This window comes from Pan troglodytes, chromosome 6 (genome assembly GCF_028858775.2).
Source record: "Pan troglodytes isolate AG18354 chromosome 6, NHGRI_mPanTro3-v2.0_pri, whole genome shotgun sequence".
Lineage (NCBI taxonomy): Eukaryota > Metazoa > Chordata > Mammalia > Primates > Hominidae > Pan > Pan troglodytes.
This window is the reverse complement of record NC_072404.2, coordinates 102093986-102115662: the sequence shown is the minus strand read 5'-3', so window position 1 is coordinate 102115662 and position 21677 is coordinate 102093986. Positions and strand designations below refer to the sequence as shown.

General features: G+C 39.2%; 1 protein-coding gene across 6 annotated transcripts in view; it reads left to right on the top strand.

Annotated features, from left to right (window-relative positions):
• CDK6 (cyclin dependent kinase 6) overlaps window positions 1-21677 on the top strand; it is a 231775-nt gene that overhangs the window by 97796 nt on the left and 112302 nt on the right. For all 6 annotated transcript variants that reach the window (XM_003318579.6, XM_063814733.1, XM_063814734.1 and 3 more), the window contains one exon: window positions 13100-13267. In XM_003318579.6, the coding sequence (XP_003318627.1) occupies window positions 13100-13267 (168 nt within the window). The remainder of the gene's footprint in view (window positions 1-13099; window positions 13268-21677) is intronic.

Here is a 21677-nt window from a genome sequence, read left to right as displayed (position 1 = left end):
GTTTTAGGTGGGCCAGGAAAAGTTTGAAGGCAAGAGGCGCACGTTTAAGAAAACAACTAGTTCAAGAAGTTACAGAACCCTGCATTTTAGACAGGGGTATCCCTAAATCAGAGTAGCACTGAATGCATAAATTGTATTTGCAATGCAAAAACTTGGATACCTGTACTCTATTATGCTGAACACTAAGAGTTTCCCATCTATAGGGATGCCCATGTTTCCCTGGCCAATTCCTATTGTAATACCAATTTTTTTTTTTCGGAGATGGAGTTTTGCCCTTGTTGCCCAGACTGGAGTGCAGTGGCCGGTCTTGGCTCACTGCAACCTCCACCTCCAGGGTTCAAGCGATTCTCCTGCCTCAGCCTCCCTAGTAGCTGGGATTACAGGCATGCACCACCACGCCCAGCTAATTTTGTGTTTTTAGTAGAGACAGGATTTTACCATGTTGGTCAGGCTAGTCTCAAACTCCTGATCTCAGATGATCTGCCTGCCATGGCCTCCCAAAGTGCTGGGATTACAGACGTGAGCCACTGTGCTGGCCTGTGATACCAATTTTAACATTAGCTGGATAAATTCTTCTTTGTAAGAGTCATTAGATCGTTAACCCAGTTCTCAGTTTTGCCTTGGTGGGTAGCTCTTCAGTTCCATTTGGCCTGAAGATCCCCCTTCCTCTGCACCTCCATGCTTTTCCTGACTAGTTGTGACCACCCAGATCCTCTTCCTCCAGCAGATTGAAGAAGTTGTTAGTGAGGAGTACATGGTCCTCCTTCCACTGGAGATACATTGGCTACCTCTATCATAACTGACTTCAGTTTAAAAAGTCAGTCCTTGCAACAACACAAAATAAAAAATGTTGAAGTCCCACCTCTATGGAGTCCCCATAAGCAGCTGTGCATGCAACTCTACCCAAAACAGATAATATGCACAGATGTGTTTATGGGAAGGAGGCACAAGGACTTTCAGTGTGTTGTTTTCAGTTTCTCACCACTGCAAGGATTTCTTTTCTTTTTCAAGGAGGTACATTGTGGTAAGCATGTTTTATGACCCATAATAAAAACCCTTGTAAAGACCATTTTTTGACCAAATGAAGCTAAGTGTTCTTTTCAGAGTCCTTGTTTGCTCCTCTCCCCCTCTCTGTATTGGAATGCACACAGTTCAGCATTAATGGGTAACATAAGGAAATAATGTCACAAATTCTAGTTCTTATTTGTTAAGTTGAGAAAGCAACCAGAGTTAACTATGTAAGAAAGTTCATTTGTAATGTTTTTCCCTTTTTGGTAGTAGCTTCAGAATATATATGTTGATTAAGTAAAATGGTATATTTCATGCTTATAGTATCCGGTTATTATCCTATAAAAAGCACCTAAGGACAGTTTCGGGAAATCTCAATAGTCAGAGAGGCCTACAGAAAAATCTGTCCAGGTATAGGGAAAAAGCAACTTAAAACCATTTTAGCAAGTTGGGTCATTTACAAAATGAAACATGTAATACATTCAATGAATAATAACAGATAATTTCTAAGGACCTAGACTTTCAAAATTAAGAACAGACCACATAACATTTGATTTAATTAAAATAACAGATATTTTAAGGATTATATTATAAGTTGTGTTTGTTGATCTTAATAGAGTGTTAGGGAAGATAGAAGGCTATCCACATACTAACTGGGGAAAATTCAGTGGATCTGAACTTATAGTATTACCACAGCCTCATCTTCATTCAGTGGCACCAGTGCTGAACCCATTACCCAAACTGGGAGGTTTATACATTGTTTACCCAAACTGGGAGGTTTACACATTATTTTTAGTTCTTGTAGCCACCCTACAAGAAAGTGTTGTCCCCATTTCACAGATGAAGAAACGAAGGTTAGATGCTAGCGGAGGGAAGATTAAATAACAGGCCCAAGATCACACAGTGTGCAACCTGGAAATGTAGCGGAGCTCTCCAAAGATGGGCCATTAAAATTGAACTGTGAGAACAAATATTAACATATCACATTTGTCTCTTGAATTGCTTTTCCCCTTGCTTTTTGTTTCAATATTCTAATTTAGACCTTCTCTATCATATGTTCAGAATAGTATCATAGCCTCCTTACACCACCTCCCATCCATTATGTATGCTAAAATGTCAATAATAACATGCCATGGTTTTACACATTTTTACTACTTACCCACTGAATATAAGATCAAACACTATAGACTCCCTGTGTCCACCAGCAATAAATCCCTTTGCAGTGTGGTCCCATTTAGCAGTGTGCCCTCTTTAGGACCCTGCCTGCTGGAGCTATAGCTGGTGTACAAACACGTAAGCACTTCCTCCTCCTCTATTAGTGTCCTCCATGACAGATGCTTCCCCACACCAAAACTAATACCAGCCTTCCTCCCAGATTGGCTTAGATGCTGCTCCCTCCTTGGTGCTTACTCAGTGCCTAGCGCTCTTGTGCCATTTGTGGTCCTTGGCACATACTGACATGAAGTATGTAGGTACATATTCTTTTCTCCCTGCTAAAGTAAGAGTTCCTTGGGACACTGTATTCAGGTGCTTCCGTGTAACATCACCTGACACAATGCCTTACACATAGTAGGGGCTTCATAGTTCTTTTGAATAAGTGGTAGCAATTTATTATGTGTATGAACTTTACAATAAATAAAGTGCTTAAGCATAATATCCTATGTCATATATATAACCACAATACACATAATTATATATAAATATATATTACATAATCTATAATATATCTTGTTTAAATCTTTTTGTGGGGTCATTTTCTCAAAAATAGATGTGAAAAGCAAGGCCCACGAAAGTTGCAAGTGACTTGTCTTAGATTATCTAACTTGCAAGTACAAATTTGGATCCAAACCTTTTAGCTCAAAACCCAGTGCTCTTTCTTTTAAATCATACTGCCTTCAAAAATGGAAATTTACATCTCATGTCTAAGTGACTCACTTAGGTTTATACGTACCCAAAAGAAACTTTTTTAATACTCTTATGCCTCCACTTGGCAAGCAGTCAGTAAATTCTTAGTGAATAACCAATAAGCCACAATGCAGGATTATGGCTTTTTTGCTAAAGAAAGACTCAGGAATCAGTTTAATCGGTGAGAATGTTCTATAACTCCTGTACACAAAACCAAGAGCAAAGGTCACTATAATTCATCTTAATGCATATATATAGACTATTGGGTGATTCATCCAATCAAGTAAAACCAAAAGATTTCTATGTATAACGTGCCTTGTTGGATTCTTGGAGAATATAAAGATGCATTGCATTCCTGTTCCTCAAGGAATTTGCAATCTAGCTGGATAGCGCTTGGCAGTTTAAAAAACAAATCAAATATGTAATATAAAATAATCAAATGTCTAGGTTCTCCCCACAGTTCTATGACAGAGGCAGGGCAGGATTTATTCTGGTTTTTATAAGTGAAAACCTGAGGCTCCAAAAAGTTGGGACTTCATAGACACTGGGGACTACTAGAGGAGCGGGGAAGAGCTGAAAAACTACCTATTGGATACCGTGCTTACTACCTGGGTGATGGAATCATTTACACCCTTAGACATACAAAGGTATAAAATATACCTTTGTAACAAACCTGCACATATACCCCCGATTCTAAAATAAAAGTTGACAAAAGTAAAAAATGAAATAAAAAATCTGTACTATTACAAAAATGATAAGAAGGAAGGTGGAACTTGCTTAATCAACTGACTAGTGGCTGAGTTGAACAGAACTTAGTAACACTGGAGTAAGAGACTGTGCTTTGAGAAACTCTGATATGATCATATGAAATTAAAGTAGTATTAGGGGATTTGGCCAATAGTCCAATTCTGCATCCAAGTGAAGACTCAGGCAAAGTGATTTGATCTGTGGAATACTTCTCTTAGAGATGGGAGAGGATAAGTTACTTAAGCTAGTCCTACCCCTAGCTGTGGAACAATGTGCTGAAATCCATGTCTCTTGACCCCTGGGCAAGTTGCTTCTGAAAGAGATGGTAAGATAGGAAACATCCTTCATTGTTTTTGTTCAATGTGTCAGTGTTCATTATAGTCATGGGAGTTTTATATTTCTAAAATAATGAGCCCAAAGTCTCAACACATATGAACATGTTTTAATGGCTAAAAGGTACGAATACTGATTTATATGCCATGCCTCTTTTGTCCCTATCCCGTAATCCAAACCTGCTCTTTCTGATTCCCCTGGAGTTTTATCGCATTCCTCCTAAAAGGAGTCAGTGAGTTCTTTTTAAGCTAATGGCCTTCATAGATTTCATGGTCATTTTTAGTTTTGTTTGGGCCCTCACTTCTTTATGAAAACTCATTGAGCATTTATTGACACCCATTAGTACAATGTGGTGGGAGGCCAATAAATCTAGAGGAAGAGCAATTTAAGCAGGACCCTCCCAGGAGTTGGGGCCATGGGGCAGTAAATGAGTAAAGATGGCAGAAATCCACAGAGTACCAGGAGGCAGGGCCAGAGAGCTAGGTGGGCTTTGGCTGAGGGGGCTGAAGCAGGAGAATTATCTGATAGGATCAGGTTTACACTTTTAAGGGTTCAGTCTAGACAGAGAGTACAAGATGGATTTGAGGACTGAGATCAGTGGGGAAAGGCTAGGTAATGGTATATGTGAGGAAGGAGAAGGCGGACCAGACCCACTATAGTGGGAGCCTCAGAGGTGTAGGAATTGTATTTGAAAAGACACGACTTTACTGAGGAGCCCAGAACAAGACTTGAGTAAATGAAGAAAAGGAAAGACTCAATATTGTAAAGGTATCTGTTATCCCCAAATCAATTTATCAATTTTTAAAAATCATTGAAAATACTAAAAGGATTTTTGGAAGGTGTGGGCACTCAATAAAATGATTCTGAAGTCAGTTCATAATCATAACATATAAGAATATCCAAGAATGCCAGACACGATGGTGCACACCTGTAGTCCCAGCTACTTGGCAGGCTGAGGTGGGAAAATATCTTGAGGCCAGGAATTTGAGGCCAACCTGGGTAACATAGACCAGCCTCTAAAAATAAATAAATACATATTTTTATTTTCAAAAAATATTCAGGAATGTTTTATAAAGAGTGGAAAGAGAAAACTTTCCCTGCAGATGTTAAAATTTACTCTAAATATTTAATAATTAAAGGAGAGAGGTACTCTAAACAGAGCCAGAAACAAAGAGCAAAAGTCCAGAAAATAACTTCAAGTAATTTAGAACATGAGAAATAGTGGCATTTAAAATTGGTGGGTAATTTAATGACTGCTTAAACCCTTTTGCTAATCATAGAATATAAATAAAAATAGAAAAATGTAGAACCATTAAAAATTAAGCTGTAGATCTACATTGCCAATAGATCTACATGCAAATGAGTTCAGTATACAGCGTGATGTGAAAAAGACAGTTACAAAATTGTATGCATTCGCATTCCATTTAGAAAACAGAGACTAACCATCTGCATGAGTATTATGCAGATGGCAAAAATGGGATGAGGTTAAAGAAGTCAAAGTTCTGAAGCTAATATTAGCTGGGCATCCTAGTGATGTTGGAGTCCTGCAGGAAGACGTTGAGTGTGGGGTAGACAGGATGAGCTATAGTTCCTGGGGAATATAGAGAGTTGACAGTAAATGATAGTGATGGCAAAGGCGATATCATAAACATTAATGGAAGGAGGTACACACCTCAAAGAGAAAAGGATAACCACCTGAAAGGGATGATTGCCAACAGGAAAAGAATGTTGGTACAGGCCCCATTGGGTCTGTACCTCACCCTGGGGTGAATCATGGTGGCTATAAATGAAAGATAATGTTCATAACACATTTAAGTTAATATAATTTTAATTAAGTTAGATTTGTTAGAATAATTTTCAGCTGCAAATTACAGAACACTCAATGAAAAGTGGATCCAGATAAGGGCATTATTATATACATAACTACAAGGCTGGAGGCAGACAGCCCTAAAGTTGATGCAGCTATTCATTGATGTCATCAAAGACCCAGACTCTTTCCCTGTTTACACTCTGGCCTTTTATGTGTACAGATGATGTTTCAAGATGGTTGCTACAGCTCGGTAGCATTCAGTATAAGACGTGGGTGAGGAATGGGAGATGAGGAAGTACAGCAGAGAGCATTCTACTGTGCACCTCTTATCAAGGAGGAAAATGCTTCCTGAAACTCTCTAGCCAATTTGCCCATACAGGACTGGGTGTCATGTTCATCCCTGGATCAATTCCTAGCAAAAGGAAATGTGATTGCCTTCATTGGCCTGGACCAGGTCTTCATGGCTGACAACCAGCAGTATCTTCTATATCACACAAATAATTATCTGTTCTACTCTTGTGGAAAACCAGCTCCTCTAAGCATTACCTCATTTGAAGAGGAAGGAAGTACAGAGTGAGGGGAAAATTCTCAAAAGAGGGAATTGAGAGGAAGAATGTGGAAAGATAAGAAAGTATTTTGTCCAATTGCAGCCATTAGAAAGCTTATTAAAATTTCTTCTGTTTTTGAGAGCTGTTGCCCAGGCTGGGGTGCAGTGGTGCAATCACGGCTCACTGCAGCCTCAACCTCCCAGGCTCAAGTGATCTTCCCACCTAGGCCTCCCGAGTAGCTGGGTCCACAGGCATGAGCCACCATGCCCAACTAATTTTTTGTTTTTTGTAGAGACAGGGTCTCCCTGTGTTGCCCAGGCTGGTCTCAAACTCCTGGGCTCAAGTGATCCTCCCACCTCAGCCACCCAAAGTGCTAGGATTACAGGTGTGGGCCACCACACCTGGCCTAAAATTTCATTATAGAAAAGTATGTGTTGAAATGGGGAAATATTCACAGCACATTGTAAAATGTTTTTAAAAGCCTCACAAAACAATGTGTATAGAATGATAGCCACTTGGGTCATTACCCAACAACCTAGGAACTTGGGCTTCATGTTTTCTTACTTCTTTACCCAGTGCTGATTTTTATCTCCTGCTCTGAAGAAATTATGTTTAGCATTGCATATTTGCAGTTTCAGTTCCTGATGATTTTCCACAGTGGGTTAAAAATAGCCATTATGATGAGGTAATGATTTATTCTTTCATATTGTTCATTTAAGTCATTACATTGTTCCTCAAACACCAACATTTTCAGGCTTGGTGGAAATGACTTATTATCTTTTTTTTTTTTTATTTCCAGTTAGTTGAGACTGATTCTTTACCTTCTCAGCATTATCATCACTTCCAGGAATGAATAAAAAGTGGGTTCTGTTCTCATTTCAGAATACATATTTGATTATTAAAATTTACATGCAATGCCACTTTATTACACTTTTATCCAGTTGCCTAGAAGCAGTAAAAATTAGAAGCCAGTGTTTCCATTTAGGGCCCATGCCTTTGTTTCTCCTGAGGGGCCTCGAGGTGATGTGTGCCTGACTCATCATGCACAGTGGCAAAGAGACGGGTACTATGGCATTGCTGGACTATGCTTTGCTGTGGAACAAAGCTCATGTGTGATTCTTTCAGCTTGCCAGTTAATGGCTTGCTTTGAATTCACCCATTACAACTTTCCAGGTGATATGGAAGTTTTAAGGAATCCTCTTGAACCCTCCTCTTGGTTTCTCAGAATTTGTTTGTCTTGTTCTTTGTGATTTTGGATGAAGCATTCTTTGGGTCCTCCTGAGGACCACAGTGAGAAGTAGGGGAGACCTGTTTATAAACAGCCTTTGAAGCTCATTGTTCATTGCTCATTGCGAATTGATCAATGAAAGCACACGGGAACCCTGTCAGGTTTTGAAATAGAGTAGAAGCTGTATACATACAGCAAGCTTGATGTGGGGACCTGCAGTGTAGATTCTCCCGGAATGCAGACAAAAGTGCGTGGAATCTCCAAGGAGTGAATCAAGCCACTTGGCTAACGCTTTAGGACCTTAACACGATGCTGTTAGTCACTATTTCATCGCTTAGGTAGCAACAATATACCACATTTTATGGGAGAACCATGGTTTTAAAACATTCTGGGAATAGATCCAGCAATTCCACTTCTGAGTATATATCCAAAAAAATTGAAAGCAGAGTCACAAAGAGATCATTCTACACCTGTGTTCATAGCAGCAATATTCGCAGCAGCCAAAAAGTGGAAACTACTGAGGTGCCCATCTATGGATCACCAGATAAACAAAATGTCATATGTACATACAATGGAATATTATTTAACCTTAAAGAGGAAGGAAATTATGATACACACCACAACATGAATGAACCTTAAAGGAACTATGTTAACTGAGGCGAGCCACTCACAAAAAGACAAATCCAGTGTGATTCCACATGTATGAGGTATGTAGAGTTGTCAGATTCATAGAAACAGAAAATAGAATGGTGGCTGTCAAGGACTGAGGGGAGGGGTACATGGGGAGACATGCGAGAGAAGTTATATGCAGGCTCAGGTGACCTTTCCCTCTGTTGCTATAATCGTAACCCTCACCTTAATTCAACATGTTCTTATTGGTTTAGTGTTAAAAAACCTTTGTTATATGTGATACATTTTAGTCTGTGGCCTCCTCTAACACCCTTCATAGGAAACAGACAAACCACTATGGAGAGATTTCTGTGAAAACTTGAATAACAAATTTGAAAAGACTGAGGTTTACAGAGTATAAGGAGAAAAATAGATTATCTTTGCCTACAAGTTGGATATGTCCTGTTTTTAATTTTTAAATAAACTGATGATTATACATTTTTGGTGCTAAAACTTTGAGGATGTGAATATATCACAAGATATATCCCTATATCCAGAATTGTCTATTTAAAGTTGTCATTCTGTGACTTATGATATGACTTGGGTGTTTTTAGTGTCTTTTGGAAATAATCATACTTTCTTGTAATGAGAAAATAAGGCCCAGGCCAGGTGCAGTGGCTCACACCTGTAATTGCAGCACTTTGGGAGGCCAAGGCGGAAGGATTCATGGCTCGAGGCCAGGAATTCAAGACCAGCCTGGGCAACATAGCAAGACCCTGTCTCTACAAAAAGTTTAAAAAGTAGCCAGGCATGGTAACACACACCTGTAGCCCCAGCTACTCAGGAGTATTGTTTGAACCTAGGAATTAGAGGTTGCAGTGAGCTATGATATGATGGCACCACTGCACTCCAGCCTGGGTGGCAGAGCGAGACCCTGCCTCTAAAAAGAAAAGAAAAAGAAAAGAAGGCCCCATGATCAACCTTTTCCCATTAGAAAAGCCTGAAGTCGTTTTTTAGTTTGCTTGTTTGTCTTGATTTTAAATAAGAGGATTAGAGCTCTGGAACACCTAAGAGAAACAATTACAAGACTTCAAGGATTTCTTGTATTCAGAAAGGTCCAGAGTCTTTTTAGGGGCATTGCCAAGATAAAGCCCCACCTAAGATCTCTCGGAGCCAGACTTCATTCCACAATGGTGTCCTGTTGAAACTTGCTTGCGAGTCGCATGTTTTAAAAAGATAGAGTGAGGGTCCCAAGTGACTGTTTATCATAAGTATGACTAAATGTTCAAACTTTTTATACCAGACTGTGCCATATAACATAAAAAGGGAAACTTTTAAACCTGCGTTTAACTGAAAGAGCCTTAATTGGTGGTATCTGTAGTTTCATTGCATTGCATCACTAGGGTTACTGTGAAATATTTGAGTCATATATGGTACAGAATAATTTAGATTAAAATCTTGAGCTAATTTAAGAGTATGCCTCACGATACTATAAATTGAGATAGAACAGATCATAAGCTTATGTAGAGAGTCCTTTGGAATGTCTTTGATGAAAACACTTCTTGTGATTCTGTAGGAAAGGTGTTTTTTCTTACCTCATTTAATGTTGTAATTTGTTTATTTATATCATCCTCTGGAATTGGGACTATATCTTATGATTATTTGGGACCAGAGTTCCTGACGTAGCTGAATGTATTTCACCTCTGAAATTAGGTATTGCAATAAAGGTTGGCTAAAGACTGAGAGGGGTTCCCCAGTCATGCTTATTACAGGTTCACAATGCCCAACAACCTAACTCGTGGTTGAATTACTGAAGGTCATGAGATGTTGGGCAAGATTTTGTTTTTTAAGTCGTTAACTCAGTGTTCATTGGTTCAGAATTCCAATTGTGTCTAGATATTGGAGATTTAAAAGAAAAGCCATTTGCTAAACAAAAAAAAATTTAAGTAGCCTAATAAAATCTAAAGAATGGTCATTCTTATGTAGAACCAACTTACATCTATAGGCATCATACACATGGAATCAACGTTAGTGCAGTCATGTGGATTCATACTGCCTAACCCATGCTTTGGTATGATATTAACAAGCCCTTTTAATCTACTCTACCTTTAAACAAACAAGAACTAGACCTGTAGTATAAGTGCCAAAGTAACACAACTAAAACTGAATAATAATAATTATGGCATATCCCAGGGTGAAAAACCATGCAGCCATTAAAAATCTCATTGTATAAAAAAAGTCATATTGCAGAATTTTATTAGTGGCAAAATGTTGATAATGAATTGTTACATGTTTTTAAAAGAGCTACAAAATAATGTGTACAGAATAATAACCACTTTTACTTAAATATACTTATACATCCAAATATAATAAAATACATAATTTTAAAAAGACAGACTAAAAAGACACAAAAAAAGTTATATTAACAGTGAAGTTTTCTCTGTTCTCCAAGTAGTGGAATTTTTTAGTGATTTTTCTTCTTCTCTGGATTCTTAAAACATTTGATTAGTTTCTGCATTAAGCATGCATCTATACATCTTAGCAATTTTATAATTAAGAAAAACATAGTATGTGTTATAACACAAATAAAAACGATGTGCATGTTTTTAAATTTGTATACTGCTAATTGGCTGCTAAAGTTGTTTGAACACTGCAGCATGAACCAAACAGATTTATTCTTTATACTGTTTTAAATGAGTGACACTTAACTGTATAGAGGCTAAAGATGATGAGCCAACAGGACATTACTTTAGGTTAGTCATGCTTTTTAAAATTCAGTGCTTACAAGTTGTGTGCATGTGTTTCCAATAAAGACTTATTTGCCAAAATGTTCCTTGAACATTTTGTGCTACATTTTCACACTCCTGTTTATTCATTACAACTTATTGGACCTGCAGTGTTTCTCAAGTCTTGAAGGGCTTTTCCTCCCCAATGCAGTCTTCTCCAGGGTTTTGGGAAGCTTAGAAGGTCACCCCTGCCAGTTCAGAATATTCACTCAGGGGGATCTCAGAAATGATTCTAGATCACTGCATACCCCCTCTAAGTGCTTTGTTCACACCGACCTTGTAGCAGTGGTCATGTTTTCTTTTAGTTGTTTGTGAATCAGTCTCCCCCAGAAATCAGGACACTTATCTTGGCAATAATCATCCTAATAATTACTGTTTGTCAAGTGCTTACCATATGCCAGAAACTGTACAAGCACTTGGCATACATTACTTCATTTAGCCCCCTTAATAGTAGGAAAAGTAATCGCTACTTTCTCCACTTTATAAAAGGAAAAACTAAGGCTTTGGTTTTGAACAAGCTGAAATATAAAGACAGAACTCCGAACTCTAAAGGAAGAACCAAAACCATAAACCAGTAACCAAATATACTGTTCTCGATGAGAGGATTCAGTGGTCCGGCCAATGATAAGTGTATCCTCACAGCCCCTTCCAGCTCTGAAATCCATGGTGGTGCCCAGTCATTTTTCTAACCCTTGTATTAACAAAACAGCTCCATCCGCCCTTGTATACACCATTCTTATAATATTTGGGTCAGGGGAGTAGGTCACTCTTAATTTCCACACATTTCAGAGGATTATGACATCATGGCCAATGTCTTAGTTCCTACCTTCAGACACTGTCCCTGAGTATTAAATCTTGTGTATATTTGTATTGGTCCTAAAATTAGAAAAAGATCTGATATTGGTTTATATCCTGAATGATCCGCTCCTCCATACTGGTTAATAATAACAGTAATAAGCGCTGCCATTTACTGAATATTAACTATGGTGCTAAGTGCTTTACAATGATCCTATGATAAAGTGGGCTTTGTTACTGTCCCATTTTACAGACAGGGAAACTAAGCCTTAGAGAGGTTAAATGGCTTGCCTTATTTTACGTATTCATTTGTTCATTGATTTGATAAAGGAATACATTGGAGATTTGAATCGAGGTTTTCCAGACCCTAGTTTAAATCAAGACTCTGTTAATATTCTAAAACAGTTGATTAAGACTGGGCATGGTGGCTCACACCTGTAATCCCAGCACTATGGGAGGCTGAGGCAGGAGAATAGCTTGAGCCCAAGAGTTTGAGACCAGCCTGGGCAACATAGTGAGATCGCATCTCTGCAAAAACTAAAAACATTAGCCTAGCATGGTGGTATGCACCTGTGGTCCCAGCTACTTGGGAGGCTGAGGCAGGAGGATCTCTTGAGCCAAGGAAGTCAAGTCTGCAGGGAGCCGTGATCACAGCACTGCACTCCAGCCTGGGCAACAGAGCAAGATCCTGTTTAAAAAAAAACAAACAGTTAATCAGCACTCTCTTGCTAGTATGACTTTGGGCTAATTAGTAGCCTACATCTGTGTATCAGTTTCTTGACCTGTAAAATGGTGTAATGATATTATTTACCTAAATGTTGTGGTGTGGATTAAATTATTTACTAAGTGGACAATGCTTAGAATAGTGCTTGATATATAGTGAGTGTTTAGTACTAGGTGCTATAAAATAATAATCACCATTAATAACAATATTATTATTCACTGGATTTTAATTGTTGAAATGGCACATTAAACAATAGAGAAGCAAAAAGTGTCCCCTCACGACCTCCTCCTTCCTCTCCCCAGCATGAGCCACTGAAACCAGTTTGGCAGATATCCTTCCAGAATGTTTCCTGTTCCATCAAAAACTATTTTAAAATTGTCCTTTCATTAATAAAATACAGGTTGAGAGTGAAATTTTTTGCAGTGTTCTTGAAAGTGTGGGAGTGGAAAGGCAGGAAGGGAGACAATTCACTCATTCAGCCAATACCTATCAAATGCCTGCTGCATGCCAAGCAGCCACAAAATGCTAAGGATTCGGCGTCCAGCATAGCAAATGCTCAACTTCCGTTTTGAGTGTTTACTGATTTTCTTTTTTTAATTTTATTAGGATATGATGTTTCAGCTTCTCCGAGGTCTGGACTTTCTTCATTCACACCGAGTAGTGCATCGCGATCTAAAACCACAGAACATTCTGGTGACCAGCAGCGGACAAATAAAACTCGCTGACTTCGGCCTTGCCCGCATCTATAGTTTCCAGATGGCTCTAACCTCAGTGGTGAGTGAGAGAGTGCTGTCCTTTTATTAAACTTATTTTTCCTATTTTGAATGACAGTCTGTCCCTCTTCCATGTCTCTAATGTTAGTACTGCCCATGACTAGTTGGTGGATAGAATGTCTTTGCCCATTTTTATATGGCAGTGGGTAGGCAGAAAGCATTCTGCTTACAGCTACAGTCACATCCAGCCTGGGCTTGTTGTGGACAGGATCCATTGCAGAAATAGCCTGTTGCATCTTAGCCACTGGACAGGAATCAGTTACAAGTTTCCAAATGCTTTCTGCCATAACCACTGTTTTCAGAGCTGTATGCACAATGCCTAGGGAACACACAGCTCAAGGTCAGGGAAGAAAGAGCACGAGCAACGTTGACCTGTCTGCAGCATCATGGTTTTGAGAAACAGAGTGCCTACACAGGTTTGTTAATGCACTCATCTGAAGCTATGGTGCCAGCTGTAAAGAAGAAATCAAATTCACAGTGCACTTGGATGATGCATGAACGTAGAGCACCGCCATGCCAGGTGAAGGCTCATATAACCCTGAATAGAAAGAGCGAACCCAACGGCCCTGTTTTGGCAAAAAATAACAGTTATGATACCCTGTTTCTTTTTGCCATTCAGATGCAAAACCATAATAGCTATTGAAATTGGTTAGCTTCTATTTCTCCATATAGTTCATTATTTCTCAGATGGATTTTTGTGAAATTCTGCACCCCAAATACAAAAAGAGCAGCCTGGAAATAGGTATTGATACCCTTCTCTTTGAAAGACCTGTTTTGCATACAGTAAATTCATGCCTTACATACAGTAAATTAAATAAATAATATATAGCAAATTAAGTCTCAAGAAAAAGAATTTTAAAAAAAGAAAATATCTTTGTATATTCAAAGAAATAAAAAAGAAAAATAATCCGTATTGTCCATCTTTAGCCTCAAAGTGGTTCTCACATCAGGGACAGCATGGCCCTGTTGTTAAGTAATGATTGGCAACATCTTTGGTCATTCTGCACAGCAAAAAATTGTTTCCCTAAATTTCAGTAATACTACAGCTGATAAGTAGAAATTCAAGAGAGGAGTTGGAAATTCTCTGAGACAGATAACTTGCCTTAGGAAAAAATCCAATTTATAAAAGTGTTCCCCACCCCCTGCCCCCAGTCAGAATAGGGGTGCTACCACCTAGACACGTAAGACCAGTTACTTTCCAAACATTATAGACTTTTCCTAGGGCATCAGAACTTTTGATGCAGTGGATTCCTTGGAAAATGTTGCCATTGTTAGAAGATAAATCCTACTCATTTCCTCTTTGCCCAGCATACACCATTGCTTTAGAGGAGAAATGGCACGAGTTGATGTTTAAAAGATAGGCCTCAGCTTTGAGCACGGTCAAGCAAGCCCTTGTATTCTTACGTAATCACACCAGAAAGGGCTGAGTCTGTGTATTTCCCCAGTGGGAAGGGTGAGGTAGGCTTTGAGTTTCCCTAGGAAGTTGTTGCGCATGTTGTTTTGGGGCCCTGGGGAGAAGCTTGAATAGGCTTTGTGATCCAGAGAGTCATCAGGGGAGTAGATGGAAGGAACTTGTCTCCTTGGGTACGTTAATTGAAGGAAGGATAAGCTGTAACTGAGATGGACGCTTTTATTTTAATCCCCCCAAATGGGCACTAATAACCATAAATAAAAACAGGAAACCCAGTTGGTTTGTGTTTGATTTTTTTTTTTTTTGCTTATTAAATTTGAGCTTGTGCGTAACATCAATTAACATTCCATTCTTGCTGAAAGTTGATATGTTCAAACAGGAAAATGTAGACAAATTATTTCATAGAGGAAAAGGAGAAAGGCAGTCATAAATACACAATTTTTCAGTATCTAGTTTATACTGCATGCTTTATATTTCCTATAGTGACATAAGTAAAACATGTTAGCAGCTGAGAAGGATTCTAAAACAAAAATCAGGCTTTATTGGAAAGAGTGACAGTTGGAATTTAATGGTAATAATAAAGGGTATGTTCCTACAGGGTACTGCATTTTAAAATTTCCCCACTCTTTTGTATTTTCCTATTTAAAGGAAATACCCATTTAATATAGTAATGCGTCGATTTATATACACATGGTGACATAAAAACTTGGAATCATAGTTTTTTAGACTGAACTGGTATGTATTTTTAGTGTCTCTTGAAGAGAAAAGACTACACTCCTCTTCCTGGAAATACACATTTTTTAGTGGGTTATGTCATACAGGAACTGAGAATCAACTTAATTTGTGGAATGTTAAAGGAATTACAAGTTAACTGATTCAAAACTGACATCTTAAAACTATGAGAAATGCTAGTATTTTACTTACCTTGCAAAGCCTGACTCCAGAGGTACCCTTTCTAGTATCCCCTTCAGAAATTAATTTCTTTTTCCTCTCTGTTTCCAGAGTAATATTTTGGGTTTTTTTGTTTGTTTTTGTTTTTGAGACAGAGTTTCACTCTGTTGCCCAGGCTGGAGGGCAGTGGCCCTATCTCAGCTCACTGCAACCTCTGCCCGCCGGGTTCAAGCGATTCTCGTGTCTCAGCCTCCCAAGTAGCTGGGATTACAGGCCACCCCAGGCTAATTTTTGTATTTTTAGTAGAGGCAGGGTTTTGCCATGTTGGCCAGGCTGGTTTTGAACTCCTGACCTCAAGTAATCCGTCCTCCTCAGCCTCCCAAAGTGCTGGGATTACAGGCATAAGCCACCGTGCCCGGCCTATAATACTGTTTTCTGTCTTGTTTTTAGTTATTTGGGAATTTTATTTATCAGGCCATAAGTTCCTCGAAGGCAGATGCTCATCTTATTCAGCCCTAACACACAGTGCCTTGTTTATTTTGATAGGCACTCAGGAAATATTTTTCAGTGAATAAATTGACAAATGCTGACTTGCAGATATAAGCAGTTGAGTCGTAACAGGAATAGAGAAGGAGCTATGTTATACATTTAATGGTCGCATTTGATGTGTGTCAATATTCCTCATAGCTACCTGGTAATATTAAGCTGAAGGACTTACTCCATATACCTTAAAATGGCTGAGTCCATTTTGCACCCTAGTCCTGATTGATTTATTGGCAGCACATATCTGTGTTCAAAATCATGAAAGCTATTAATACATGCTGTAGCTCAATCTCAAGTTAGGAGTGAAAAGTTGACGCAAACCCAAGTTCACAGTCTGTGTATTGTTTTTATCATAATCCTTCCTACTGCCTCAGGAACAAATTACGTATATGAATTGAACTTCCTGTCCTGAACAGAAAGCTGTAGAGATAGAGGAATGTAGCATTATTGTAATTTTACTTATTTGAAGACTTTGTTTAGCCCCTTGTGTTTTGTTATTAAAGCAAGTTTTAGAAGAGGAGTCATATTCTTCTAAGATAATTAACATCCTCTAAATGAAAGAATGGGTGAATTACTAGACAACTTTTACTATCTATGTTAATATATATATATTTACATAATAAATGATATTTCTATTTGAACAATTATAAAAGCTTGTGTTATTAGCTTCTTTCTGAAAACTTCAAAATGTTCTTACATATAGAACTTTGAGGGAGCAGTTAACAGTATTTATTTTCATTTTAAGTTCATGATCACCTGACAGATCCTGAAGTACTACTTCTCCTTAATTTCTGAGCCAGTATGCTCTATGCCAGTATTCAAGACAAGGCATCTTTTGGATTAATTGAGAAATTAGTTGTTCTAGACAGGTAAGCTTTCCAGGCATCTTAAGGTATAACCCTTTATATTATGATCTTTATTATTTTATTTTTCTAGTGAAAAGTTTCTTGTTAAGAAACACGAGTTTCATAAGTAGAATATACTTCATATGTTGGCCTTTGGTAGAAATTAATTTAGGACAGTAGCCTGGACCATAGTTGTAGCTGTAGGTGGTATGCAACATCGGGCTGAATGACTTATCTTGTCCTCATCTGATAAATTGAGGACTAATCAAAGAGTTAAATGTCTTTTGCCTAACTTTGCCAGGCTGCCTCCAACATGACATTCTGGTGTCTTTATGGGGTATTGGGTTCTTGCTGCTCAATATAGTGTCTTGTATGCACATGTACCCATACAGAGTATTATACCTTTTTCTTTAAAGGTTGTAGAATTAAGATGTGGATGGTAACAGTGTTTGCCTTGGTCCTAGGCAAGAGGGGCCCCTGACCTGGATCTCATGCTTTAGAGAAGCCTACACTGGCCCTACTCCAGCCTTGTCTCCCTTCATGGAGCACACAACCCAGGGTGCCAAGGAAGCATGTCTCTTGAGACCTCCACCCCCACCCCATACCGCACACAGGACATTGCAATTCCCTGACTAAATGGGAATGGCATGGGCTCATCCTTCCTCCTAATAGGGATTTTGCCACTTGTGTGTTCACTCCTAAGCCTAGGGGCAGCTGTTTGCAGCATATGGGCAGAGCTTGGACTTGCAGACTGGAGTGTCGGTAAGCATGTGTATGAGGCCCCTTGTGGTTCAAAGAAGGAGTTGGAAATGTGAAGAGAAGTGGGGTCTGTTATATTTAACACCTGGCATGGGTTATTTTTATCAGAAAAGTTTCTCTGAAACCATGAAAAATTAACTTCTCTGACCTCTATTGAACTATTACATTTGTTCTCATTGGAAAACCAATGAGAACAGGTTGCAGGGAAGTTCTTTCCATTGTACATAGCTGATAGGTAAAAATCATGACATGTGAAGTTATATAATGTCTCTGGCAAAAGTGTTTCAAGAATATACACCTATTCGGTACAATGACTGTTGTGACTAGCTGAAACTATATTTAGAGTCACTCTGAAGTCAACATTTCTAAGTCCTTCTCATGTGAAATGTAGTGCATGGTGCAACTTATTTTTATGAAGATAAGGGAAAAAGAGACCAGCCACTCAGCCAGCAATTTCAGTCCTACCTCACTGTGCACCCGGGTCTGACATGTCTTAGAGCAGAGCCAGGAACATCATCAGCAGCCCTGGTGAGGGCTCTGACAGTCATGAAGCACTGTGACCAGCAAGCTCAGGAAGGGAGCAGTCTTGTCTTCCCATTTATGATGCAAAATCTTTAATTTTTTTTCTAAACCTAATCATACAGCTTGGAGGGTGATATTGTTGCCATTGGATTTGGTGCTCTTGGAACTCTTTATCAACCATTTCATTTTGAAAAGTGGAGAAACTGCCATTCAAACAGGCAGTGTGACCAGCTTAAGTCTGAATTTACCAAATAGATTGTAAATGGCTTGGAGAATTCTAATGTTTATATTCTGGCTCTGGCCCACTATCCCCACTCCTCTTTTCTCCATACCAAAAATTCAGTACCCAAGAGGGTATCAAACTGTGTTCTGTGGAACTCTCAGATTCTACAAAGGGTATTTAGAGGTTCCACAAATGTTTAGGAGTCCGTTTTTAAAAAATATTTTTTAAGTCTTGTTAAAATAATAAAACCAAAAACAGACAACTAGCTCATGCCACATTTTGACACAGTGAGGAACACTGGGTCATGAACTGGTGCCTCCTGGTTTTCTTTTTTTATGTAGACCTCAATAAAACTTTTGCCACATTGTGCATCTGAATGTCTTATAAAAGTATCATTGCTTAGGAAAAATGAAGCATTCTCTTGATTCAGTCCTATCTGTGTCCTCTCCCTTAAAATCACCCAAGTCCATAATTGCAACAGCACATTCATTGTGCTGCTCTCAGTGTACATGGGAATACTGTAAGGACCACCCAAGGCGATGCCAGTATTGATGTTTTTATACCACAGGTGATTGCCAACACCCAGGCAGTTAGAGCCAGCCACTCCCCAGGACAGCCATCATAAAGCCATCCGTGGGTAGAGAGAAGTGTACCCTAAAATGAGGTCATTCTTTTTGGTACCTCAGTATCTTTGTATTTTGGGGGACTTTATACAATCATTTAATGCTATTCATGAAGTTAGCATTTTTCCTTCAAATGCCTGTGCCAAACACACCTGTATAGTTTAGAGAAACATTCCTCTTTGTACCATAATGGAAGAGTGGGAGTATGTTCCCATCTTTTTAGTGACTTAATAAAATTCTCACTAAGTGAATTATATTCTCTTTCTCCAAGAATCTTTTTTTCCATATTACCTTCACTAATAAAAGATATACATGTTCTGAAAACACCCTTTATTCCATAGAAATTACAAAAAGACAACAAGTAAATGTTAAACATGAGAAGACTTTTATTCGACAGCTGTACAAAGTACAAAACTTAATTTTGGAAATTTTTTTTTAAATCTGTAACTGATAAGATTCCCAATATTGCTTTATTTGAGATCATTAACTTATTTAATACCAGAAGTATTAAAAAAATTGCCAGGGAAAGCATCAGGAAGAATAGCTAATGAATACTGGACTTGATACCCAGGTGATGGGATGATCTGTGTAGCTGACCACCATGGCACACGTTTACCTATGTAACAAACCTGTACATCCTGCACATGTACCCTGGAACTTAAAGTTGAAGAAAAAAAAATTACTTACATCCCCTTCCTGTGCCTCTGATGATATTCCTTCCTTACTCTGACCTCAGTGTTGATAGCATTTAGTAACACTAACGGAACCTCGTGGATTCAGAAACTTTGATAAGCCTAGGGGAGAAAATCAATGAAATGGAGTTGTGGCTTTCAGTCAACAAATAATTACTGATCACTTTCTATGTGCAGACGCTGTCAGTGAACCTGAGGGATGATGGTGAATGGAAATGGACAGGGTCAGAGAGCTTACAAGCGAGATGGAGAGATAGATCTGAATCAGATAGTCACACAAAGAAATGTCTAGTTAGAAACAGAGATAAATGCAATAAAGGAAAGGGATATGGTTTTATGAGGTCATATGATAAGGCTCAAGAACCTGCCTAGGCTAAGGGCCAGGGAAGCCCTCCCTCCTTACCCAGGTCAAAATGTAGGATGCTTAAAGAGGTCACCAGCATCCTCCTCTTGAACGCGCCTGGATGTGGGCCCTGTGAATGTGCGCGTCATGCAATTCGTGCTTGGGGTGTGTGTGTGTGTTTGGAATAACTCATTCCACGGCACCCAGTTGGCACCACCAAGTGACAAAGTGAAGCAGGACCAGAGATCGGAGAACAATGTCATCTTTTACAGGAGAAAATAAATTGTTTATGCTTGTTTCCTCTTCGTGCGTGTTGTATTTACTATGGAGACCTGGCAGGGTTTGTGCCTCGGCTTGGGCAGCCGAGTAGCTCCCACAGAAGCCTCCAAAAGCTGCCAGTGCATACTGAATAAATCAAACCAAGAACATTACATGAGTATAATGGAAAAAACCCAAAGCCCCGTCGCCTCGGCACCTCAGCGAAAGTGCAGGACACACCTCTGAAGCAGGAAGGGCTCCTGTGACTCCTTCCCCTCTCAACATCTTGCCATGACACAACCAGGTCTGTTTTGTTAAAACATCCAGTTGCCAGTACATATTTCATAGTTAACAATGGAGGGTTTGTGCCGGTTTCGTTTTCACTTTCACCAGTGAGGGAAGTGGAACACAATGGGGGCAGTGCACAGAGCTGGGAACAGGACACGTTTTCTTTAGGATTCCCAGGGCTGGGTACATGGAAAATGCCAGAGCCAAAACAAACATGAAAACCCATCCAGATTCTCCACTGCGCGTTCTCAGTGGTAATAAAACACATTTGAGTTACCATCTGATAGGTTAGCTCTGCCTCCACGGTGAAGGCAAATATCGATGACCACTGTGAGAATTTCTGCCGTGTAGAAAGAGAATGTATTCCATACTGCACAGAAAGCTGCTGTTGGTGCGTGTGCATGCATGTGGCTATCTAATTGCACCAAGTGGATTTGCGAAGTGAATCAAATGACTGATTCCCTTGTTTATAAAAGATAGTCATTCATTTGACTCACCTAATTCTAGCTCCTTCATAAGTGGTCACTGTTGCGAATTAGTTCTGGACAAAAACAGTTCAACTGTAATGCTACTGCCTGGAGGATGTTTTATTTGGAGAAAGAGCCAGAAGTTCCTTGCTTTTTTCCTACATTTGTTCAGCCAGCATCTACCAGGGTATGATACAGAGAGAGTCTGGTTGTCTTTCTTTCTTTCTTTCTTTCTTTTTCTTTTCTTTTCTTTCTTTCTTTCTTTTTCTTTCTTCTTTCCTTTCCCTTCCTTCCTTCCCTCCCTCCCTCCCTCCCTTCCTTCCTTTTTCCTTTCCTTTCCCCTTCTCCTTCCCCTTTCCCTTTCCTTTCCCCTTTCCTTTCCTTGACCAGGTCTTGCTGTGTCGTCCAGGCTAGAGTGCAATGGCACAGTCATAGCTTACTGCAGCCTCCAACTCCTGGGCTCAAGCCGTCCTCCTGCCTCAGCCTCCCAAGTAGTAGGACTACAGGTTCACACCACCACGCCCAGCTACGTTCTTTTTTTTTTAA